This window comes from Papio anubis, chromosome 4, assembly GCF_008728515.1.
Source record: "Papio anubis isolate 15944 chromosome 4, Panubis1.0, whole genome shotgun sequence".
In the NCBI taxonomy this organism is placed as follows: Eukaryota; Metazoa; Chordata; class Mammalia; order Primates; family Cercopithecidae; genus Papio; species Papio anubis.
The window spans coordinates 6414763-6433960 of record NC_044979.1 but is presented as its reverse complement, the minus strand read 5'-3'; the positions used below and the strand labels follow the sequence as shown (position 1 = coordinate 6433960).

The window sequence follows — 19198 nt, the reverse complement described above, 5'->3', positions numbered from 1 at the left end:
GGGCGTCTTTCTTCTCATTTAAGTCCCTGATGCCACCTTTTCAGCAAGGCCATTCCTGCCGTCTCAACTCAGAGTGACCCGTTGCCGTCACTTTCTCTTATGTTGCTCTGTTTTTAAAAGTTCGACTTTGAGATGTAATTTATATAGAGTCACATGAACCCATTTTAAGTGTATGGTTTGAAAAGAAAGTTTACATACTTAGGTGATAATCACCACAGTTAAGGGACAGCGGGGACCATGGCTGGCGGGAGTTCCTCAGCCTCTGCTCCAGGAAGGCGTCCATCTGTGGGATTTGACTTTCCAGAGTTTCGTATACAGGAGTCCCTTCTTATCCGTGGGGCATGTGTCCCAAGACCCCCAGTGGATGGCTGAAACTGTGGGTGGTGCCACACCCTCTGTATACGATCTTTTTTTCCTGTGCATACATACTTTTCATAAAGTTTACAAATTAGGTACAGTAAGAGATTAGCAGCAATAACTAATAATACGGATCAGTTACAACAGTGTGTCAGCATCACCACTCTTGTGCTGTGGGGCTCTTATTAAATAAAGTGAGGGTCACCTGAACCCAAGCACTGTGATGGTGCGGTAGTTGGTCTGATCACCAAGGTGGCTACTGAGTGACTCAGGGCGGGTGGCATGGACATGCTGGACAAAGGGAAGACTCGTGCCCTAAGCGGGACACAGTGGGACAGCTCGAGATTTCATCATGCTTCTCAGCATGGTGTGCAGCTTAAAACTTAACAAAGTGTTTTCTTCTGGAATTTTCCGTTTAATCTTTTCAGACTGTGGTTGACCACGGGTAACTGACACCTTGCAGCGTGAGCCACAGATAATGGGGGGCTGCTGGAAATGGAGTGTTCCACGTATTCTCTGTTTCCGGCTTCCTTCACTCAGCTGGTGCTTTTGAGGTGTGCGTGTCATTTGTCCCTTCGTACTGCTGGGAGCGCCTCAGCGAGCAGCGGTGCTGCAAGTCAGCCGTACCCTGCTGGCGGACATTTGAGTTGTTTCCAGTCTTGGCTATTACAGAAAACCCTGCTATGAACACTGGAAATGTACTCAGCGTCTGCTGGACATGTCTCATGCTCCTTGGGAAATAGCTGGGAGTGCAGTCGCTTTGTTGTATGGTAAGTGTACATCGTTGTCACTTTGTGAAAACTGCCCGACTTTTTCCAAAGTACTTACAGCATCTACCCTCCCACCAGCAACGCACAAGAGTTGCAGTTGTTCGTCTTCACCCAAACTTGGTGTGTGGTGGATTTAAGCTGTATGATCCTGATGACAAATGTTGTTGATTGTCGTTTCCTGTACTTAGCGGTCATTTGTATATTTTCTTTTGTGAAATGTCCGTTTGAATCTTTTGCCCATTTTTAACTGATTTGTTTATTGAGTGACAACTCAATAATGAGAGTTCTTCAGGTATCCTGGATACAAATCCTTTGTCAGATTTATGTGTCGCAGACTTTTTTTCTAGTCTGTGGCTTGTCTTTTCATTTTCTTAGTGGTGGTTTTTGAAGAACAAATGTATGGAACCCCATTTATCAACTTTTTTCTTTTATGGTTCATGCTTTTTTATGTGCTAAGAAATTTTTGCCTGCCACAAAATTACGAAGTTTTTAAAAAATGGTTTTTAAAAGAAATTTTGTACTGTTAGCCCTTACATTTAAACCAGTGATAAATTTTGAGTTAATTTGTGTATATGAAATGAGAAAGTAAATAAATGTTCATCCTCTCACCCATGGATATAAATTATTCCCACATCATTTGTTGAAAAAGACTATTCTTTCCCTATTGAAATATCTGGGTGACTTGGTGTAAAATCATTTGCCCACACATGCATAGCACTGTTTGTATGGTTATATGAATAAATGAAAGAAATGAATTTATATAATATCTTTGAAGGCAACTCAAGATCATGTAATGCTTCTCAAGTATTATAATGAACATTTATTTTCATACCCTAGTGAATAATTTTTAATTAAAAAACCTATTACAGAGACATGACAAATAATTGCACAGTCTGACCCTGCACTGGACTCTGGACTGGAGAGAAAAAAAAATGCCATGAAGAATATTAATAAATCCAGTGGCAAGATGGGAATAGGAACAGTAGATTAAAGTTTTGTATTAATGTTAAGTTTATGAAGTTGGCAGTTGTACTGTGGTAACATGAAAGAATGTTCTCAGTTTTAGTAAATACACACTAAAGTATTTAGTAGTAAAGGGCCATGAGGTATGTAAGTTACGCTCAGATGCTCCCCGGCCCCAGATGTGTGTGCGTGTGGGAGGGGACAGAATAAATGCATGCAAATGATAAATAAAAACACTCTACCATAAATGTTAACAGTAGGTGAATCTGAATAAAGAATGTATCACTTTTGCTAAGCTTGAAATTCTTTCTAAATTAAAAAATTATTTTATTTATTTTTATTTTTTTGAGATGGAGTTTCACTCCTGTTATCCAGGTTGGAGTGTAATGGTGCAATCTTGGCTCACTGCAACCTCCGCCTCCCGGGTTCAAGCGATTCTCCTGCCTCAGCCTCCCAAGTAGCTGGGATTATAGGTGCACACCACCACGCCCAGCTAATTTTTGTATTTTTAGTAGAGATGGGGTTTCACCATGTTGGCCAGGCTGGTCTCTAACTCCTGACCTCAGGTGATCTGGCCGCCTTGGCCTGCCAAAGTGCTGGGATTACAGGCATGAGCCATCACTCCAGACCTAAAAAAATTTTTTTTAATAAAATGTTTTTTAAAAAAATCTATTACATTAATTTGTTGGCTTAATATTCGCCTTTTACATGGAAGTAGAATTTAAACATATTAAAATAGCCATTAATAGTGATTTTTAAAATCTAGGTTGTTAGGCTTACGTTTATTTGAAATAGAAATTTCTCTGAAAACTAAATGGCCATTCTAGAGGTAATGATCATTTACCATTTCAAAAAAAAAAGTTTTATGATGATGTCTTGTGTTACAAATTCTCTCTTAATGTCTGAAATCCAGCTCTCAGTTTTGCCGGGTAAACTGGCCTGTTTGAAGTTTTCTGAGGATACATTTTCTCTCTCACTATCTTTTTGGTCGCCTAGTTTGATTACAGCGGTAAAAGTTACTACGGAGCCCTCTGCACAAGAGCCCGTGTATGTCTTTAAAGGGTGGAATTACTGTTCATTTCAGGTATCACTGCAAGGATTTAATGTGAATCTAATTGTATTTGTTAAGTCCTCTTTTGTATTTGGTCTATTTTCTACCACAACGAAGTCAACAGAACAAGCTAGGATACAGATTATCTACTTCTAGGCCAGAAATCTGAGCGGATTTGGAGGAAATCAGTACAACCAGTGAGCTCTCATACAGTGGTTGACCTGGTTGGTGAGACCGTCTTGTCCACTTGCCATGGCCAAGTGGGACCCATTGCTGTCTTATCCACTACTTGCAACTTTGAGTGTCTTAATTGACTCGGTTTAGGGACTTTTGTTTTCTTCAACTTGTCTTTGCTTTGAAGTTTTAATATACATTTATATACAGTATATGCTGGGTAATATGATATACATTATAACCTGGACTCAGAGCACCCCTCAGTTAGTGTTTTCATTTTCTGCCCTTTTTCTGTCTCTCCTGTTCCACATTCGTCTCATTTGCTGAGTACTTTCTGAGCTCATGATGTTCCTTTCCGAGTTTCCTAACTTCTCCAGAAGCACCTTGACGGCACAGGTCATCCCGAATCTTGCAGTATTCGTGCAGTGTTGTCTTCAGGTTTTATTTGTTGCCTAGTTTTAGAGTTCACTATCTGTGGCCACGCTAATCGTGCCCATGCAGAGTGCTGACCACAAGGAGCTCTATTCCATGCTGAGCTGGACTCTTGGAGCTCAAGTGACGTTTCATGGTGAGGAGGCAGGGATTCGGAATTGCAGAGGAGCAGCGCGAAGGAGGGCTCTTTGGCCCTTGCCTATTGCTGGTTTGTGACTTCCCCTCACAGAATCTCTTGAAATGGATGCCACTCCTGAAGTGACTTGGCTCTGTTTTAGGGGCCTACTCGTGCGGTGGTGTGTGCAGCTCTCCCGGCCCTCGGGGAAAGTGGAGTACAGGGATGCCTGTGGGACGATCTGCCATCGGCCAGGGCCCTGCCTGCCTTAGCCCCGCTGAGAGCTCAGCGTAGCTTCCACCTGCAGCTGTCTTCCTGGGCGTTTTCTAAAGTGAAAATAAAGATTCAGCCATGAAATGATTTTTGTTTTATTTATTTATTTTTAATGTAAGAAACAAATAGAATTGCTTTTTAGAAGACAAAACTGAAATGAAGCATTGAAAACATTCACGATTGTTATGAAGATGCAGATCCTCAGAATGAAAAAGTGTGTGTTTTAAAGTTCCCTGTTTACATTTCTGAACTTTTAGGAATCTCTAGGTTTGGGAGGTTGAGGCATCTTCTTCAAGTCTCACAGTGAGCCCCGGCGCCCGGGCTGCGGTCCGCGGTGAGCCCCGGCGCCCGGGCTGCGGTCCGCTCCGCAGGGCTCACTGTGATGTTTTCTTTGTGTTTGTAGCTCAGTGTCTTTAACGCAGTAACTGCCTGCTGAATGCAGTGGGATGTTTGCTGCTGATCACAGGGACGTTTAGGCTGTTGAGGTTTGTCCTTCAGTTACTGAAGGAAGAAAGGAATTCAGAATGAGGACCCAGCATCCTTTCATAAACTTAGGGAATGATTAACTGTATTTTGCCTGAAGATCATGCAAGCCCACACCCCTGCCCCTCCTGCCTGCTTGCCTTCTAGTGTGGAAAATTTGAAGCAGGCAGGAAAGTATATCCAATATACAAGGATGAAGTAGCTGAAGGAGTCTGGGTGAGGAGAAGTGAGGGTGGCAGAATAGTGCAGCAGGGTGGGACGAGGACAGAACCCATGTGGACCATTCTGTGGTCGTGCCCAGCTACGGGAGAGGCCCCTTGTGGCTCTCAGCTTCTCAGCAGCTGGGGAAAGATGGGAACCCAGTCTGTAATGGCAGGCACAGGGGACATATGATTAAGGCCAGTGAGTTTTCCTAAGAGGCCCAGCTTTTTCTGACACTGAGATCTGAGAGAAATTTCTTCGTTAGACCCTCGCTAAGAATATGTCCTCCACCCATCCCTACAGTGGATAATGACATGGATTTCTTCCTGCTGGGTCTTCTAATGGCTCGCGGTGAAGTTCAGAGGGGAAACAGTCTTGTGAGTGAATAATGAAAGAACGCCAAGCAGACAGGGAGCATTCCCCTGGGACTTTTGGATCCAGTGATAGAATTTAGAAGACTCAGAGGTGTGAACGGACTGTGTATCCCTCAGATTATCCTTCAAAATAACAATGGCCCAGAATTTGGAGTTGAGGCAGCAGGTGTGCCCACGGTGCTGTGTCAGCCATTGGGTGACAGCCAGTGAGAAGCGGACCCGTGTCTTCGACAGTTGTCTGAGGGAAGGATAAGCTCACCAAGTCCAGGGTGACAGTCAAGAAACCTGGCCCCGTGGCCCCTCTCCTCACTGCGGTGGGCCAAGAGAAAGCTCTCAGGCAGCCCGGGCTTCCTTGCGACACTGTTTGGGATCGCCTGACAGTGTCCCAAGGAACTGTTCCCAAGGCTGCAGCATTCCCTGACAGAGAGCGAGGCTGTAGGAATCTTAGCCTGGAGAAGTTTTAAAGGAGTTGTCTGCAGTGGGCTTTAAAAAAGTAAATGACATCCTGGCTAACATGGTGAAACCCTGTCTTTACTAAAAATACAAAAAAATTAGCCGGGTGTGGGTGGCGGGCGCCTGTAGTCCCAGCTACTCAGGAGGCTGAGGCAGGAGAATGGTGTGAACCTGGGAGGCGGAGCTTGCAGTGAGCCGAGATCTCGTCATTGCATTCCAGCCTGGGTGACAGAGTGAGACTCCATCTCAAAAAAAAAAAACAAAAACCACAAAACAAAAACAAAAAACAAAACAGTAAATGAAAAACAATAGCAAAAGAACAAAAAAATCACAAAACCTCAGCAAAAGCACCCTTAGAAATGTCTAATTCCAAGCACTGACCCATCCTTGTTCTTCCCCAGTCCTCACTTAATTCTTAATTGGATATAAGCCAGGGTCTGTCTCTCCAGGAAATCATCGGCGAGCGTGGCCAGTCATGAGAGAGCAGGACCAGGGATCAGCTGAGGCTTATTCTAAGATGAGATGATCAAAATATCAAGAATGCTTCTAAGTTATGATTCTTGATATTATGGCAACAAGGAATGCCGTGTGTCTGAAAGAGCAACCAGGCCAGGAGACCCGTCTGAAGGAAGCCAGGGATCAGAATATAACCCTGTTTATGTGATTTCAAGCTGCCACCCCGTCTGTCAGGGACTTGTTCCTGCCAGTCCTCCCCTTTTGGTGACACCTTACCTGAGTGTTGGTAACCAGGGGCTCCCCTGAGTTTGGTGTTTCCATAGCTGCAGCTGTGGTTGATGGTCCCTAGACTCTGACAGGAGCCAGGCGCTCTCAGGTTGGTCACGAGAGATTTCTCCACAGGGTGACAGAGGACAACAGTGATTATTCATCATGCTGATCCTGGGACAGGATGTTGGCTTGAAAACTAGACTGAAAGTGGGTCAAGAAGGCAGGTGTCCAGTGACCTTGTGGTCTCCCTGTGGCGAGGGGCGTCGGGGTTGCCTCTCGAGAAATGGATGTGACGGCGGTTTCCTCGGTTGGCCACGCCCACAGAGTTTTAAGAAAGCAAAGAAGTGTGTAGCAGTGAAACCCCCAGATGAGGACAGACTGCAGAGTTCCCGGGGCAGAAAACCATTGCCAGGTATTTTATTCAGTGTGTTCATGATCAGGTCGTCTCCGTAAGGCATGGGTACCCCTGAGAGTGTCTGCCGTGTTCAGGGCTGTTCCCTGTGAGTAGAAGTGTGGGGTAGACACCAAGGAATGGGGCACAGCGTGGGCTCCGGGGGGTCTCTCACCGCTGCAGAGAGTCCTGGAAGGGTGGCCTCAGGACCACCCCAGTTCCTGGCCCTGAAGGCCAAGCCCAGATCCTCCCTTAACAATATATTAGCCTTGACTTTCTCGAAGCTGATAACAAAATATTGTGGCACAGTTTTATGAGATCACAGTTTTGTGAGGCTCTGTCCCTGGCCAAGCCACTGTAGAAGCTTTAGCCCAGGGGTGTCCAACCTTTTGGCGTCCCTGGGCCACATCAGAAGAAGAAGAAACTCTTGGGCCACACATAGAATACACTAACACTAATAGCTGACGAGTGAAGAAAAAGGTCCTGTGCATCATGTTTTTGGTATTTGCCACCACAGATGAGCAAAACCATTGTTGCATTGAAAGGGCTGGACATGGCTCCTTCAGCTCCTGACAGCCTTTCACCTTAGCGACTGGAGCAGCTACAGCATGTTAGGTGATTTATCAAACATCTGCTGCTGGCAGGTAACCGGAGGTGAAATTTCTCTCTACAGACACTCAGGGTGGAATTGGAGCAGAATCCAGGTGGAAGACGAGGTCACTGGTGGCTTCTCCAGGTAGAAGGCCATATCCCTCGTGGCTTCTCCAGGTGGAAGACCAGGTCACTGGTGGCACTCCCAGGTGGAAGGCCAGATCACTGGTCACTTCTCCTGGTGGAAGGCCAGATCACTGGTCACTTCTTCAGGTGGAAGGCCAGATCACTGGTCACTTCTCCAGGTGGAAGGCCAGATCACTGGTGGCTTCCCATGGCTTCTGCCCCCTTTCATTCTTCCTGCTCTGACTTCACTATCTAATTCTGAGTCCACGTGGGTGCTGTCACAGCAGTTCTAGGAGTTGGCACGAGAGAAAAATGATCCCTTTGCACTCAATGCTGGCTGTCTTTCCCCAGAACAGCAGTAAGCAGGAACGGACTACTCTCATATCATATAACTTAGAACCTGGGTTGCTAGGGACAGAAAAGTGCATTTTTTTTTTTTTCTCTGTACTGATTCCATGTGACTTCTGCTTAACTGTAAACTTGGTGAGGGACTCACTGTTCACGCACCCAGAGCTGACTGGGAGGAGTGCCTGAAAAAGAGCTCTGCAGTTGCTCAGGAACTCGGGAAGAGCTAACATATTTAGACGATTAAAGGAAATAGGGCTTTTTGACTCCTTGAAGGATTAATTTCCTTATGTAGTTTTCACATAAGGTGTTTTCTCTAAGAAAGTTCAACCAGGAGATACACTGGTCCCCCTTGCCAGTGGGGGATATGATTGAAGACCCCAGTGGGTGCCTGAAACTGCAGATAGTACCAAATCCTATATATACTGTGTTTTTTCTTGTACATACATACCTATGATAAAGTTTAATTTAGAAATTAGGCTCAGTAAGAGACTTCTGAACAGCAGTAACTAATAGAATAATTATTGTAACAATATACTGTAGGAAAAGTTACATAAATGTGGTCTCTCTGTCTAAAAATATCACCCTTCCTCATCTTGTGAGGACGTGAGATGATGCAGTGCCCTGTGGTGAGAGGCGAGAGGTGAGTGATGTAGGTTAGGCCACTGTGGCCTCTGACATACACCAGAAGAGGACCGGCTGCTTGGGTGACCTGGGCCATCGAGCCATGAGGATGTCAGTGGCTGCAGGTCAGGAGCAGACGGTGTGGATGACTGACAGGCAGGCACGGTGACAATGCGGAGATGCTGGACAGAGGGCTGGTTCAGGTTCTGGGCAGGCGGAGCGGGACAGGCGAGTGCTTCCCCTTCCTCTGCCCCCCACCGAGCTTCTGGGGTGGCCACCGAGCGAGTCTTGGCACTGGAGGGCAGTGCTGGCTAGGTGGCTCATCTGAGAATGTTCCTTCTGGTAACTCGGATGCTTTCTTCCCAAGATCGTCCTTCTGAGAAGCTCCAAGCACCCATTAGAAGACGTTCCCCCGGTGATGGTTAAGGTGGAGCAGCGGGAGAGCCAGTGTTGTTTTGGCTCAAGTCAGCTGGACAGTTTTTGTTACTGGTTTTGGCTTCCTGGTCTATGTGAGGGGTTGGCAGGGGGGGCATGAGAATCGCCTTGTTTTTGCTTTGCTGTAACTGAGGAAAGGATTAAGGAGCCATCTGTGGCACATGGTTGTTGCCATAAAAAAAAAAAACTACACTTTTCCAATAGCGTTAAGTTCGCTTCTGTTCACGTCTTTCATAGGGCAGGTGTGTCATGCCCACAAGCGATTGGACCTGTGGGAGTTCTGTTGTGGGTGGTTCCCGGAACTATGGGCGGGCGATTTCACCCAAGGCTCCCTCTGCTTTGTGTCTTGTAGAATGTCGTTCTCTCAGGAGGCTCCACCATGTTCAGGGATTTCGGACGCCGACTACAGAGGGATTTGAAGAGAGTGGTGGATGCTAGGCTGAGGCTCAGCGAGGAGCTCAGCGGCGGGAGGATCAAGGTAGGAGCCAGGGGCCTCCACGTGGTGCCTGGGGCTTCTGCGCCAGGCCTGACTCGGGCCCTCCTGACACAGAGCCGAAGGAGCTTGTCTGGGCCGCGTGAAATCAAAACAAGTGTGCCTCGCTTTCTGAGCTGCATTTTGACATGACCGCGGAGGTTTGCTGCCTGAGGTCCTTCCAGGCTGGTGGTTCAGACCGATGGTCCTGACGACACAGCAATGGCAGCTTCACACTCTCCCTGACCATACCTGCCGGCAGTTTCCTTTTGTGTCGTAGAGATCAGGCATGGGGTGTAATGACCAGTGTCCCAAGGAGATGGGACTGATTTACGGTGAGGATCTCTCATTTCCTTCGGAAACGTTCTCGTTAAATGAAAATAACTAACGTTAGCAGGGAGTTACAAGGCGTTTCTCCAAGATAGTAATTCTTAAGTAGCTGGTGATCACTGTGGGCTTCTAACCAAGAGCGGGCTTCGATAGCGGCAGTGGGCGCAAGGAAGAGCGCGCACGAGTCCACTGTTGGAAAAGCACAGTTTCCTTTTCTTTTTTTTTTTTTTTTTTTTGGAGACAGAGTCTCGCTCTGCCGCCCAGGCTGGAGTGCAGTGTCGAGATCTCGGCCCACCGCAAGCTCCGCCTCTCAGGTTCACACCATTCTCCTGCCTCAGCCTCCTGAGTAGCTGGGACTAAAGGTGTGCCCGCCACCACACCTGGCTAATTTTTGGTATTTTTAGTGGAGACGGGGTTTCACTGTGTTAGCCAGGATGGTCTCCATCACCTGACCTCGTGATCTGCCTGCATTGGCCTCCCGAAGTGCTGGGATTACAGGCATGAGCCACCGCGCCCAGCCGGAAAAGCACAGTTTCTTTTAGTATTTTGGGGATGGTTAATCTTATTTGGGATGATCTCTGCAGTGCCAGAACATCTGATATGTTTGGTCAAGAAAAAGCAGTGCGGTTAATTGCTTGGATTTTGTGCTTTTGTGCTTTAATGCTTTCAGCCTTGTGAGAGGCAGGTTCTGCTTGCCGGGCGCACTGTGTTCCTTTGAGCCCTGGGGGCTGGGATTGTGGTGGGTCTTAGGGGGGATTTGGCAGCAGGGGCAGAGTCACTGAGTGCTGGGTGTGAGGTTGTGCTTATGCCAGTAAGAGGAGGGCGGCCCCGGGTGAAGCCGTGGTCTCATCAGCTGGGGGATGATTGGATCACAGATGTGTCTGTGCGCGTGGAGTAAGTGAGAGCTACTTTCTCTTCCAGCCAAAGCCTGTGGAGGTCCAGGTGGTCACTCATCACATGCAGCGCTACGCCGTGTGGTTCGGAGGCTCCATGCTGGCCTCGACTGTAAGTCCCTCTCTCGGGCTCTGTGTTCCCATTCCTGTGCTCTCTGTTGAGTTTGGGTAAATATCGTCTCTGAAGGTGAAATAGTGTGTGCCCTAATCGTGTGGCTCTAAACAGACAATTCTGTAAAATATAAATTATATCTTTTTTTTTTTTTTTTGAGATGGAGTTTTACTCTGTCACCCAGGCTGGAGTTTAGTGGCGCGATCTCAACTCACTGCAACCTCTGCCTCCCAGGTTTAAGCAGTTCTCCTGCCTCTGCGTCCTGAGTAGCTGGGACTACAGGCGTTCACCACCACGCCTGGCTAATTTTTTTGGTTGTGTTTTTAGTAGAGATGGGGTTTCGCCATGTTGGCCAGGCTGGTCTTGAACTCCTAACCTCAGGTGATCCACCCCCCCCTCCCGCTTAGCCTCGAAAAGTGCTGGGATTACAGGCCTGAGCCTCTGCGCCCGGCCCAATATAAACTATGGTCTTAATAATCACACAACACATTTATCACTTATCCTTGCTAATTAGGGGTTACAGATAACATGGTAAGTGGAATCCAAAAATAATCTAAACAAATCCTGCATTAATCATTAATTTCAGTGACTTTTCCAAATAATTCTTACTTTTCCCCTCAAATCTGTGAACAGCTCACACGTTGGTGGTGGGGGGTCTGTGAACAGCTTACACATTATCACACATTGTTAGTGGGGGACCAGCATTTGGTTGGTCCTGGGAAGATAGAGGCTGATGAAATTTCTAAAAAGTGAAATGCCCCCCATTTAGTAGTTCCGTACATCAGAGAGGTAAAACCTTGCAGCAGTGGTCCCGTGAGGGAGGGTGGAGGCCGGGATGAGGAGAGTGTCTTGCCTGCTTGGTAGCTTGACTTTCTTCTGAAATGTGTGTCTTTCTGTCCGCCTGTTGCCTCTCGTAGCCCGAGTTCTTTCAGGTCTGCCACACCAAGAAGGACTATGAAGAGTACGGGCCCAGCATCTGCCGCCACAACCCCGTCTTCGGAGTCATGTCCTAGTGTCTGCCTGAAAGCGTCGTTCAATGGTGTCACGTTGGGGAACAAGTGTCCTTCAGAACCCAGAGAAGGCCGCCGTTCTGTAAATAGCGACGTCGGTGTTGCTGCCCAGCAGCGTGCTTGCATTGCCGGTGCATGAGGCGCGGCGCGGGCCCTTCAGTAAAAGCCATTATCCGTGTGCGACCGCTGTCTGCCAGCCTCCTCCCTCACCCGCCCTCCTCGCCCTCGCTCTCCCGCCTCCTCCTCCTCTTCCGAGCTGCTAGCTGACAAATACAATTCTGAAGGAATCCAAATGTGACTGAAAATTGTTAGAGAAAACAACATTAGAAAATGGCGCAAAATCATTCTGCCCCGGGAGAGAATGTGGGGGTGCAAACCCTTTTCCTCCCAGCCTATTTTTGTAAATAAAATGTTTAAACTTGAAATACAAATCGATGTTTATATTTCCTATCATTTTGTATTTTATGGTATTTGGTACAACTGGCTGATACTAAGCACGAATAGATATTGATGTCATGGAGTGCTGTGATCCAGAGTTTTTAATTGTGAGGCATGTTCTGATATGTTTACAGGCAAACAAATAAAACAGCAAACTTTTTTGCCACATGTTTGCTAGAAAATGATTATACTTTATTGGAGTGACATGAAGTTTGAACACTAAACAGTATTGTATGAGAATTACTACAGATCTTGTATGTTTTAGTTTTTTTTGTTTGAACTTTCTGGAACTGTTTTATAGAAGATGATGGTTTGTTGTCGGTGAGTGTTGGATGAAATACTTCCTTGCACCATTGTAATAAAAGCTGTTAGAATATTTATAAATATCTTTCTGCTGTAGTGTGGTGGTCTGTTGTTTTTCTCCCTGTCGCTGTGCTTCTTTTAAAGAATATTGACATTGTTTTACATCATTGGCGGATTTGATTAATACCCAGCTTGTGGGAGGAAACGTCTTTTTCTGAATGGTGTGGGCTGCCTGCCCTGCAGTGGCCAGTCCATCGCTGGGGTATCGTGGGTCTGGATAACCTGTCAGAGATGGTTTTGGCATCTGGGGTATAGTGGGAAGGAGCGACTAATGATTTCTGATATTCTTTCCTAGAAATTCAGGATTCATGACTGTAAGCTTTCAGTAACTACTCTGATGTTTGCTGAATGAATTGTTGGCTTGAAAGGTAATTTGCTCAATTAATAGATTTAGGTTTATTTTGCTCTTCATATAATTCTTATGTTACTTTAAAAATTGCTATTTATGGTATTTCTTCTAAGTTGTGAAGTGTGCTTTTTTTTGTTCTGTTTTAAAATTTTTTCCTTACTTCCACTCTCAAAGGAGGTGAATGAAGTATGTTTTGTTCTCAGAAAATTTGCCTTCATAAAGAAACGTAGCCAGGTGCAGTGGTGTGCCCCTGTAGTCCCAGCTCCTCAGAAGGATGAGGCAGGAGGATCACTTGAGTCCAGCAAGTCAAGACTGCAGTAAGCTAGGATTGAGCCACTGTATTCCAGCCTGGGTGACAGAGTGAGACCCCATGTCTTAAATGAAACAAAAACAAGAATAACAACACAAAAATGTGATGTTATTATTTGAGTTTAGAAATAAGTTTAATATTGAACTCAGTATGGTGAAATCTGAGTTTACCAAGCCTCAGCTGCCCAAATCTCTGATATTGTCACTGTGCTCAACCCTCAGTCTCCCCAGTCAAGAGTCTCGTACCACCTGCTTCTCTCCTGATCCAAAGTGTTTCTCTGCATTCCCTTGGAGATTTGCTGCTTCTCGGGATTGCTGTACCATTGGCTTCTCATGATCTTCCAGCCGTTTTATTGCATCATATTCCCGGTTGGTCTGCCTGCCTTCAGTCACATCTTTGCACCCTGAACATGGTAGCAAGAGCCATTCCTTCTAACGCCATTTTCCTCTTAGTTCTATGCTATTCAGGGACCTACCTGATACTCCCACCTTCACCCTGCCCCACCCGGTTCAGCATGCTTTGCACATCTCACAGTGCGCACTGTCATTCCCACCTCTGCTCTGCATCTGGGCATTGGCAGGTGCTGTGTTGCACCTTCTCCAAACCCCGGGAATAACACCGCTCTGTATGTCAGTGCTGTGGCAGCCTGGCTAAGCTAGAGCTGTATAACCTGTCCTTCCACCACAGGACACCAAAGCTTCCATGTTTGGTACAAGATGATCTTTGAGATTGTACTTCTGTTTGTCAACTTAAAGGACTGTGGGAAATTTTTTTTTTTTTTTAAGATGGAGTTTTGCTCTTGTCCCCCAGGCTGGAGTGCAATGGTGCCATCTTGGCTCACCTCAACCTCCACCTCCTGGGTTCAAGCGATTTTTCTGCCTCAGCCTGCCGAGTAGCTGGGACTACAGGCATGAACCACCACGCCCGGCTAATTTTGTATTTCTAGCAGAGATAAGGTTTCTCCATGTTGGTCAGGCTGGTCTCGAACTCCTGATCTCAGGTGATCCACCCACCTTGGCCTACCAAAGTTCTAGGATTACAGGTGTGAGCCACCATGCCAGGCTGAGCACATTTTGTTTTAAACCTACATTGACAGGACAGAGTGATCCATTAGAATGTGACAGGTATGATGCTGTGGTTCTCAACCCTGGGCAAGATCCATCCCAAATTAAGAGAATCAGAATACGGGCCCCAGGGAAGACATCCTATTTTTGCTTTCTGTTTTTAAACTCCTTAGGCATTGCCAGCATAGCTGGATCTGAAAGGCTTATGAGCAGAAGGATGGGTTTTTGACTCAGAAAGATCTGAGTATGAATTCTGGCTGTTCCTTAAGCAAATGAGATCCTGTTTTCTGTTTGCTCATCTGTGGGAGAATTGTAATGGTCCTTTTGCTGTTAACAGAGGTGAGTTATAATTTTTTGTTTATTCAATAAGCCTGGCAGGTACTATAGATAGAAACAAACTGTAATTCTGCCATGTGTACCATTCACTTTATAAGGAAGAAAAATGTTTACAGTTAGTAATTTTGATAAAATCTCTACTTACCTTTTGTTCAGGTTGAATTAATTAGGTCATAATCTAGAAATGAGGTAAGTATTCCTAGAGTTGATGGGTGAAATTGACCTCCTATGACAAAATTACAACGCCAGGTGAGCAGTTTTCTGTAGAAAACATTTCACCAAATATACTCGTTAAATTCTAAAATTACAAGTCTACAGTCTTTAGGACTATTAAAGCAAACCTTTTAATAGTGCAGGAGCCAGGTGTGGTGGCGAGTACCTGTAGTCGCAGCTACTGGGTAGGTGGAGGTGGGAGAATCCATTGAGCCCGGGAGTTCAAGGCTGCAGGAGCCAGGGTCGTGCCACACACTCCAGCAACAGTGAGACCTTCTTAAAAAGTGCAGGAAGTTGCTTTGCCCCATTTAACAGATTTAGACATAAACTCAGCTTTACAATGGTGGGAATATTATACGAATGGCCTTAACTTAAAATGTGGCAACTAGTATGTGAATATTTATTTATTTATTTATTTTATTTATTTATTTTTGAGACGGAGTCTCGCTCTGCCGCCCAGGCTGGAGTGCAGTGGCCAGATCTCGGCTCACTGCAAGCTCCGCCTCCCGGGTTCACACCATTCTCCTGCCTCAGCCTCCCGAGTAGCTGGGACTACAGGCGCCCGCCACCTCGCCTGGCTAGTTTTTTGTATTTTTTAGTAGAGACGGGGTTTCCCCGTGTTAGCCAGGATGGTCTCGATCTCCTGACCTCGTGATCCACCCGTCTCGGCCTCCCAAAGTGCTGGGATTACAGGCTTGAGCCACCGCGCCTGGCGAATGTGAATATTTAACATTATCTTTCTAAGAAGATACGATGGCTGGCTCAGAGCTGCTCTTTCCAACACACCTGTGGGAACAGCCTCTCACTTCTTTGGGGATATTCATCCGCTGTTCCTGAGGGTTTAGCTTCGGTTTTATGAACTTTTAAGCCAAGATTAGATTAAGTAATATGAAGCTTATGAGTTTGTTTCTGCGTATGGTGAGGGTTGGGGAAGAAACGAGAGGAATGGAGACTCCTGAAGTGGGGGCCGTAGAAGAGGACCCGATCAGGGCTGCTGAGGACGGGGGAGGTGACTGCATCCCCTGCAGAGGGAGGAAGGGGAAGCGCGGAAGGCACCCGGTGCTTGCGTTGACCAACTGCAGGTGGGCGGAGGACTCACCCCGGTTGAGTTTCCATTTCCACGTGGCCCAAATGGAGGAGGGAAGAGGGCAAGGCTTTCTTAGGGGTTGGGGTTTGGGTTTTGCCAGGCAAGTGTGATGATGGGTGGGGCAGGTGTCCTGGGGGCAGGCAGGTGTAGACGGGGTTCCTCTGCTGCTAACATGAGGGACCACGGACTCCAAGTAGGGTGGGGAGCAGAGGGAGATGACAGATGGGGAGGAATGGAGGCATCTGAGGACTGGAGGCCCTGGGCTTCAAGATTAGGAGGTTGTGGTCCTGAAGAACGATACTGACTAAGATTTCAGAGGTGGAGCACCTCTCAGCAATAACAGGGTCATCGAAGTGGTCATTGTGTAGAGATTGAATTCACTGGAAATGGAAGAATGTAGGGAATTTTGAGAGAAGAGCATTGGATAGGTTGTCCGGTGGGTGCTGGCTCACGCAGGAGGCTGTGGGGGTGGAGATGAAGACTGGTCCAGCTGTCTGAAGTCCCGCCTCAGTCTCGGGGTAGCAAGGAGCTGAGCACCGACCGTGAGCTGGGCACTGCGCCGAGAGTGACCCACGCCGGGAGTGATGCTGCGTAGGCTCCTTTCATCTGAACGCAACCCTGTGAAGTTGGTGCTGCTCTTCCCATTTTCCGGACAGGAGAGCTGTGGCTGAAAGAAATTCAACAACGTGCCAAAACCACACAGCCAGGAAGCGGAGAAGGCATACTGAATCTATTTTCTTCAGTCTTGTAGAAGTAGGTCATAGCAACCGGTGAGAGACCGGGTGGTAAAACCCAGTGATGGGAATCTGCGGCATGACTTCATCAGATAGCGGAGTAGAAAGAGTTTGGAAATGGCTGTGGGGAGATGGAAATACCCCTCGAATCCGGATGCCTCGGTATGTAACGTGTTCCGGGGAGCTACTGATGCAGGGTGTCTAGATGTAAAATTATTTTCATTTCTGTTCACAGTGCTTTGTTAATATATGTCTTGTCAGGTGCACTGGCTTTATGTCACAAGGCACATACAAGACAGTTGTTAATCTGAGCGCTTGGAACCATAATTAGCCCCTAGTAAGTGTTCAATAAATTTTAGCCATTATTATTATTCTGTTACAGAGCAGTTGCTGTGTCTTAAGAGCTCTACTTATCAACATGGTGTTAAAAAAGTTTCAGTATAGGAAAAGGGAATTTTAGATTCATGAACTGTATTGCCTTTTGGAATTTCATTAAGAAAGGGTTAGAAAAAAGATACTAGTATGTAGTAGTAGAATGCAGACTCACAGGGCCTTTTCTTACCACTGCAGCTGATAGGATCGAATCACTTTTATCGTCCATGTAAGGAAGAGGAAGCCGCTTGGAGCCCTGGGCTGCCTGCATGGCAGCTGTCTCCCACTGAGCTCCAGACCGAGTCATCCCATCACAGCCATGTGAGGACGTCTCTATTTTCGGCTGTGCGTGTTCCATAGGCTTGCTACTTGGGGGCAATATGGTGGAAGGTGCCCTGAGTGGCCCCTCTGGAGGTGTTTGTTCCCTTCCCTGGAGTGCTCTTGCCTGTCCGGGGTGTTCACCCTCCTCTGCTGCTGCCCCTCTGTGTGTAGAAGGCAGCCCCTCCTTCACTAGTGCACCAGTGACACCTGTGTCCCTCGCTGGACTGACATCCTGGAACATGGGGGCCGTATGGTGCTTATCTTGGGACTGCCCAGGGCCTTCACAAGGCCTGGTAGGTGCCCAGTAGACGCTAAGTTCCTATTCAAAAAGAACAAGGCATCACTGGTTTTCCCAGGCTGCGTGTGCTCTGGTGCTGAGACACATTGTGTGTTTGGATAACTGTAGGATGGTGAGCGCCCAGGATGTAGTTATCGTTACCTTGAGAGTTTAGTGGTATCATAAAATCTAGTTCTTGCGCTTAGACTCCAGGAGGGTTTCGGGAACCTGAAGAGTAGAGGATCAAGCCTAAGACTGCCGCCTGTCTCGAAGTGGCCTTCCCTGCACTCTGGTCACCGTGTGCAGTGCTGTCAGCCAGAGGCCGATGAGCAATCCCCCTGCAGGATCCTCGAAGACGTGCGTGTGTTTTATGGTAGTCGTAGCTCATTCCACAACTTTACTCCTATGAATAATGAGCTCTCGTGTGACTGAAGTGCAGATCGTTCGGTGATTAATCCGTTCTTTATGATCCCTCCTTTCTATCTCATTTGTAGAAATTACGATTGTGCCAGACAGGCTTGTGGGGTTAATCAAGTGCACAGCTTATTGAAAACCGCAAGAGAGGCCCATTAAGAATATTTATCTGTTAAATAATTCTTTACTTAATTGAAGAATATTTCATAATGTTTCTTTTAAAAGTAACTGTCACCCTTGTTAAATAAAAATATAACTTGATTGGCAAAATAATTGCATGGGGTTCTAATTGGCAATTACATCAATGTCACTTGGTCAGATAGAAATCTTTTTAAAAAGAGAAAGAGAAACTATAGCTTGATCTTAGTATCACTGTGAAAGTTCTTTTTTTTTTTTTTTTTTTTTAAGTTTTAAAAATATTAGCTCTTTTTACCCTATATTGGTTCTCAAAAGTAAGCAGCAGCTCATTCTCTGCAGATTGACTTCTCGGGTTTGATTTTTTTTGTTTTTCATTTTGGGTGCTGTGGATTATTTTTTCTGTGTGTGTGTATGTGTGTATAATCACGTATGTATGTAGTTGTTAATGTCATATTGTTGCTAGGAATTTCAATTTTTTAAATGTTTTAATCAGTAAGAGAAGAACAAAGCTTTAAATTATTAAAAAAAAAACCTAAGGGTTTATGATGTCAAGCAAAATGTGTTTATTTATTGAGACGAGGTCTCACTCTGTCGCTCAGGCTAGAATGCGGTGGTGTGATCATAGCTCATTGTAGCCTCAATATCCTGGGCCCAAGTGATTCTCCTGCCACAGACTTCGGAGTAGCTGGGACTACAGGCCCATACCACGACGCCCGGCTAATTTATTTTTTGTAGAGATGGGGTCTTGCTATGTTGCCCAGGTTGTCCTCAAACTCCTGGCCTCAAGTGATCCTCCCACCACAGCCTCCCAAAGTGTTGGGATTACAGGTGTGAGTCACTATGCCTGGCCTGCAAAATTTAAATGCTAGGACATTGGCTGTATTTCTTATATTTAGGGATCAGATGTACGTTTGCCTTGAGTCATCTTTTTTCTGCTTCTCATTTGTGACTGGCAATAGTGACCGTATGATGAGGTGTTTTTGACGCAGTGAGCTATGCGACATTTTTATAATTGTATTGCAGGAGCCTGGGGGCTTGAGCAGAGAGTGGGACACCCAGAATCGAGTGCAGACCCTGGCGT

The 19198-nt window shown here is 46.3% G+C and overlaps 1 protein-coding gene across 9 annotated transcripts in view; it reads left to right on the top strand.

The window, feature by feature from the left end:
- ACTR3B (actin related protein 3B) overlaps positions 1–12527 on the top strand; it is a 99185-nt gene extending 86658 nt beyond the window's left edge. For 7 of the 9 annotated variants that reach the window (XR_004183079.1, XM_031664989.1, XM_031664988.1 and 4 more), the window contains 3 exons: positions 9237–9362; positions 10608–10691; positions 11609–12527. Coding sequence is in view for 8 of the 9 variants with exons in the window: in XM_031664989.1 (XP_031520849.1) it covers positions 9237–9362; positions 10608–10691; positions 11609–11704 (306 nt within the window). In the remaining variant the exon portion in view is untranslated. The remainder of the gene's footprint in view (positions 1–9236; positions 9363–10607; positions 10692–11608) is intronic. The other 2 variants (XM_021936459.2, XM_003896903.4) reach the window with 1 other exon arrangement.
- The last annotated feature ends 6671 nt before the right edge of the window (positions 12528–19198 follow it).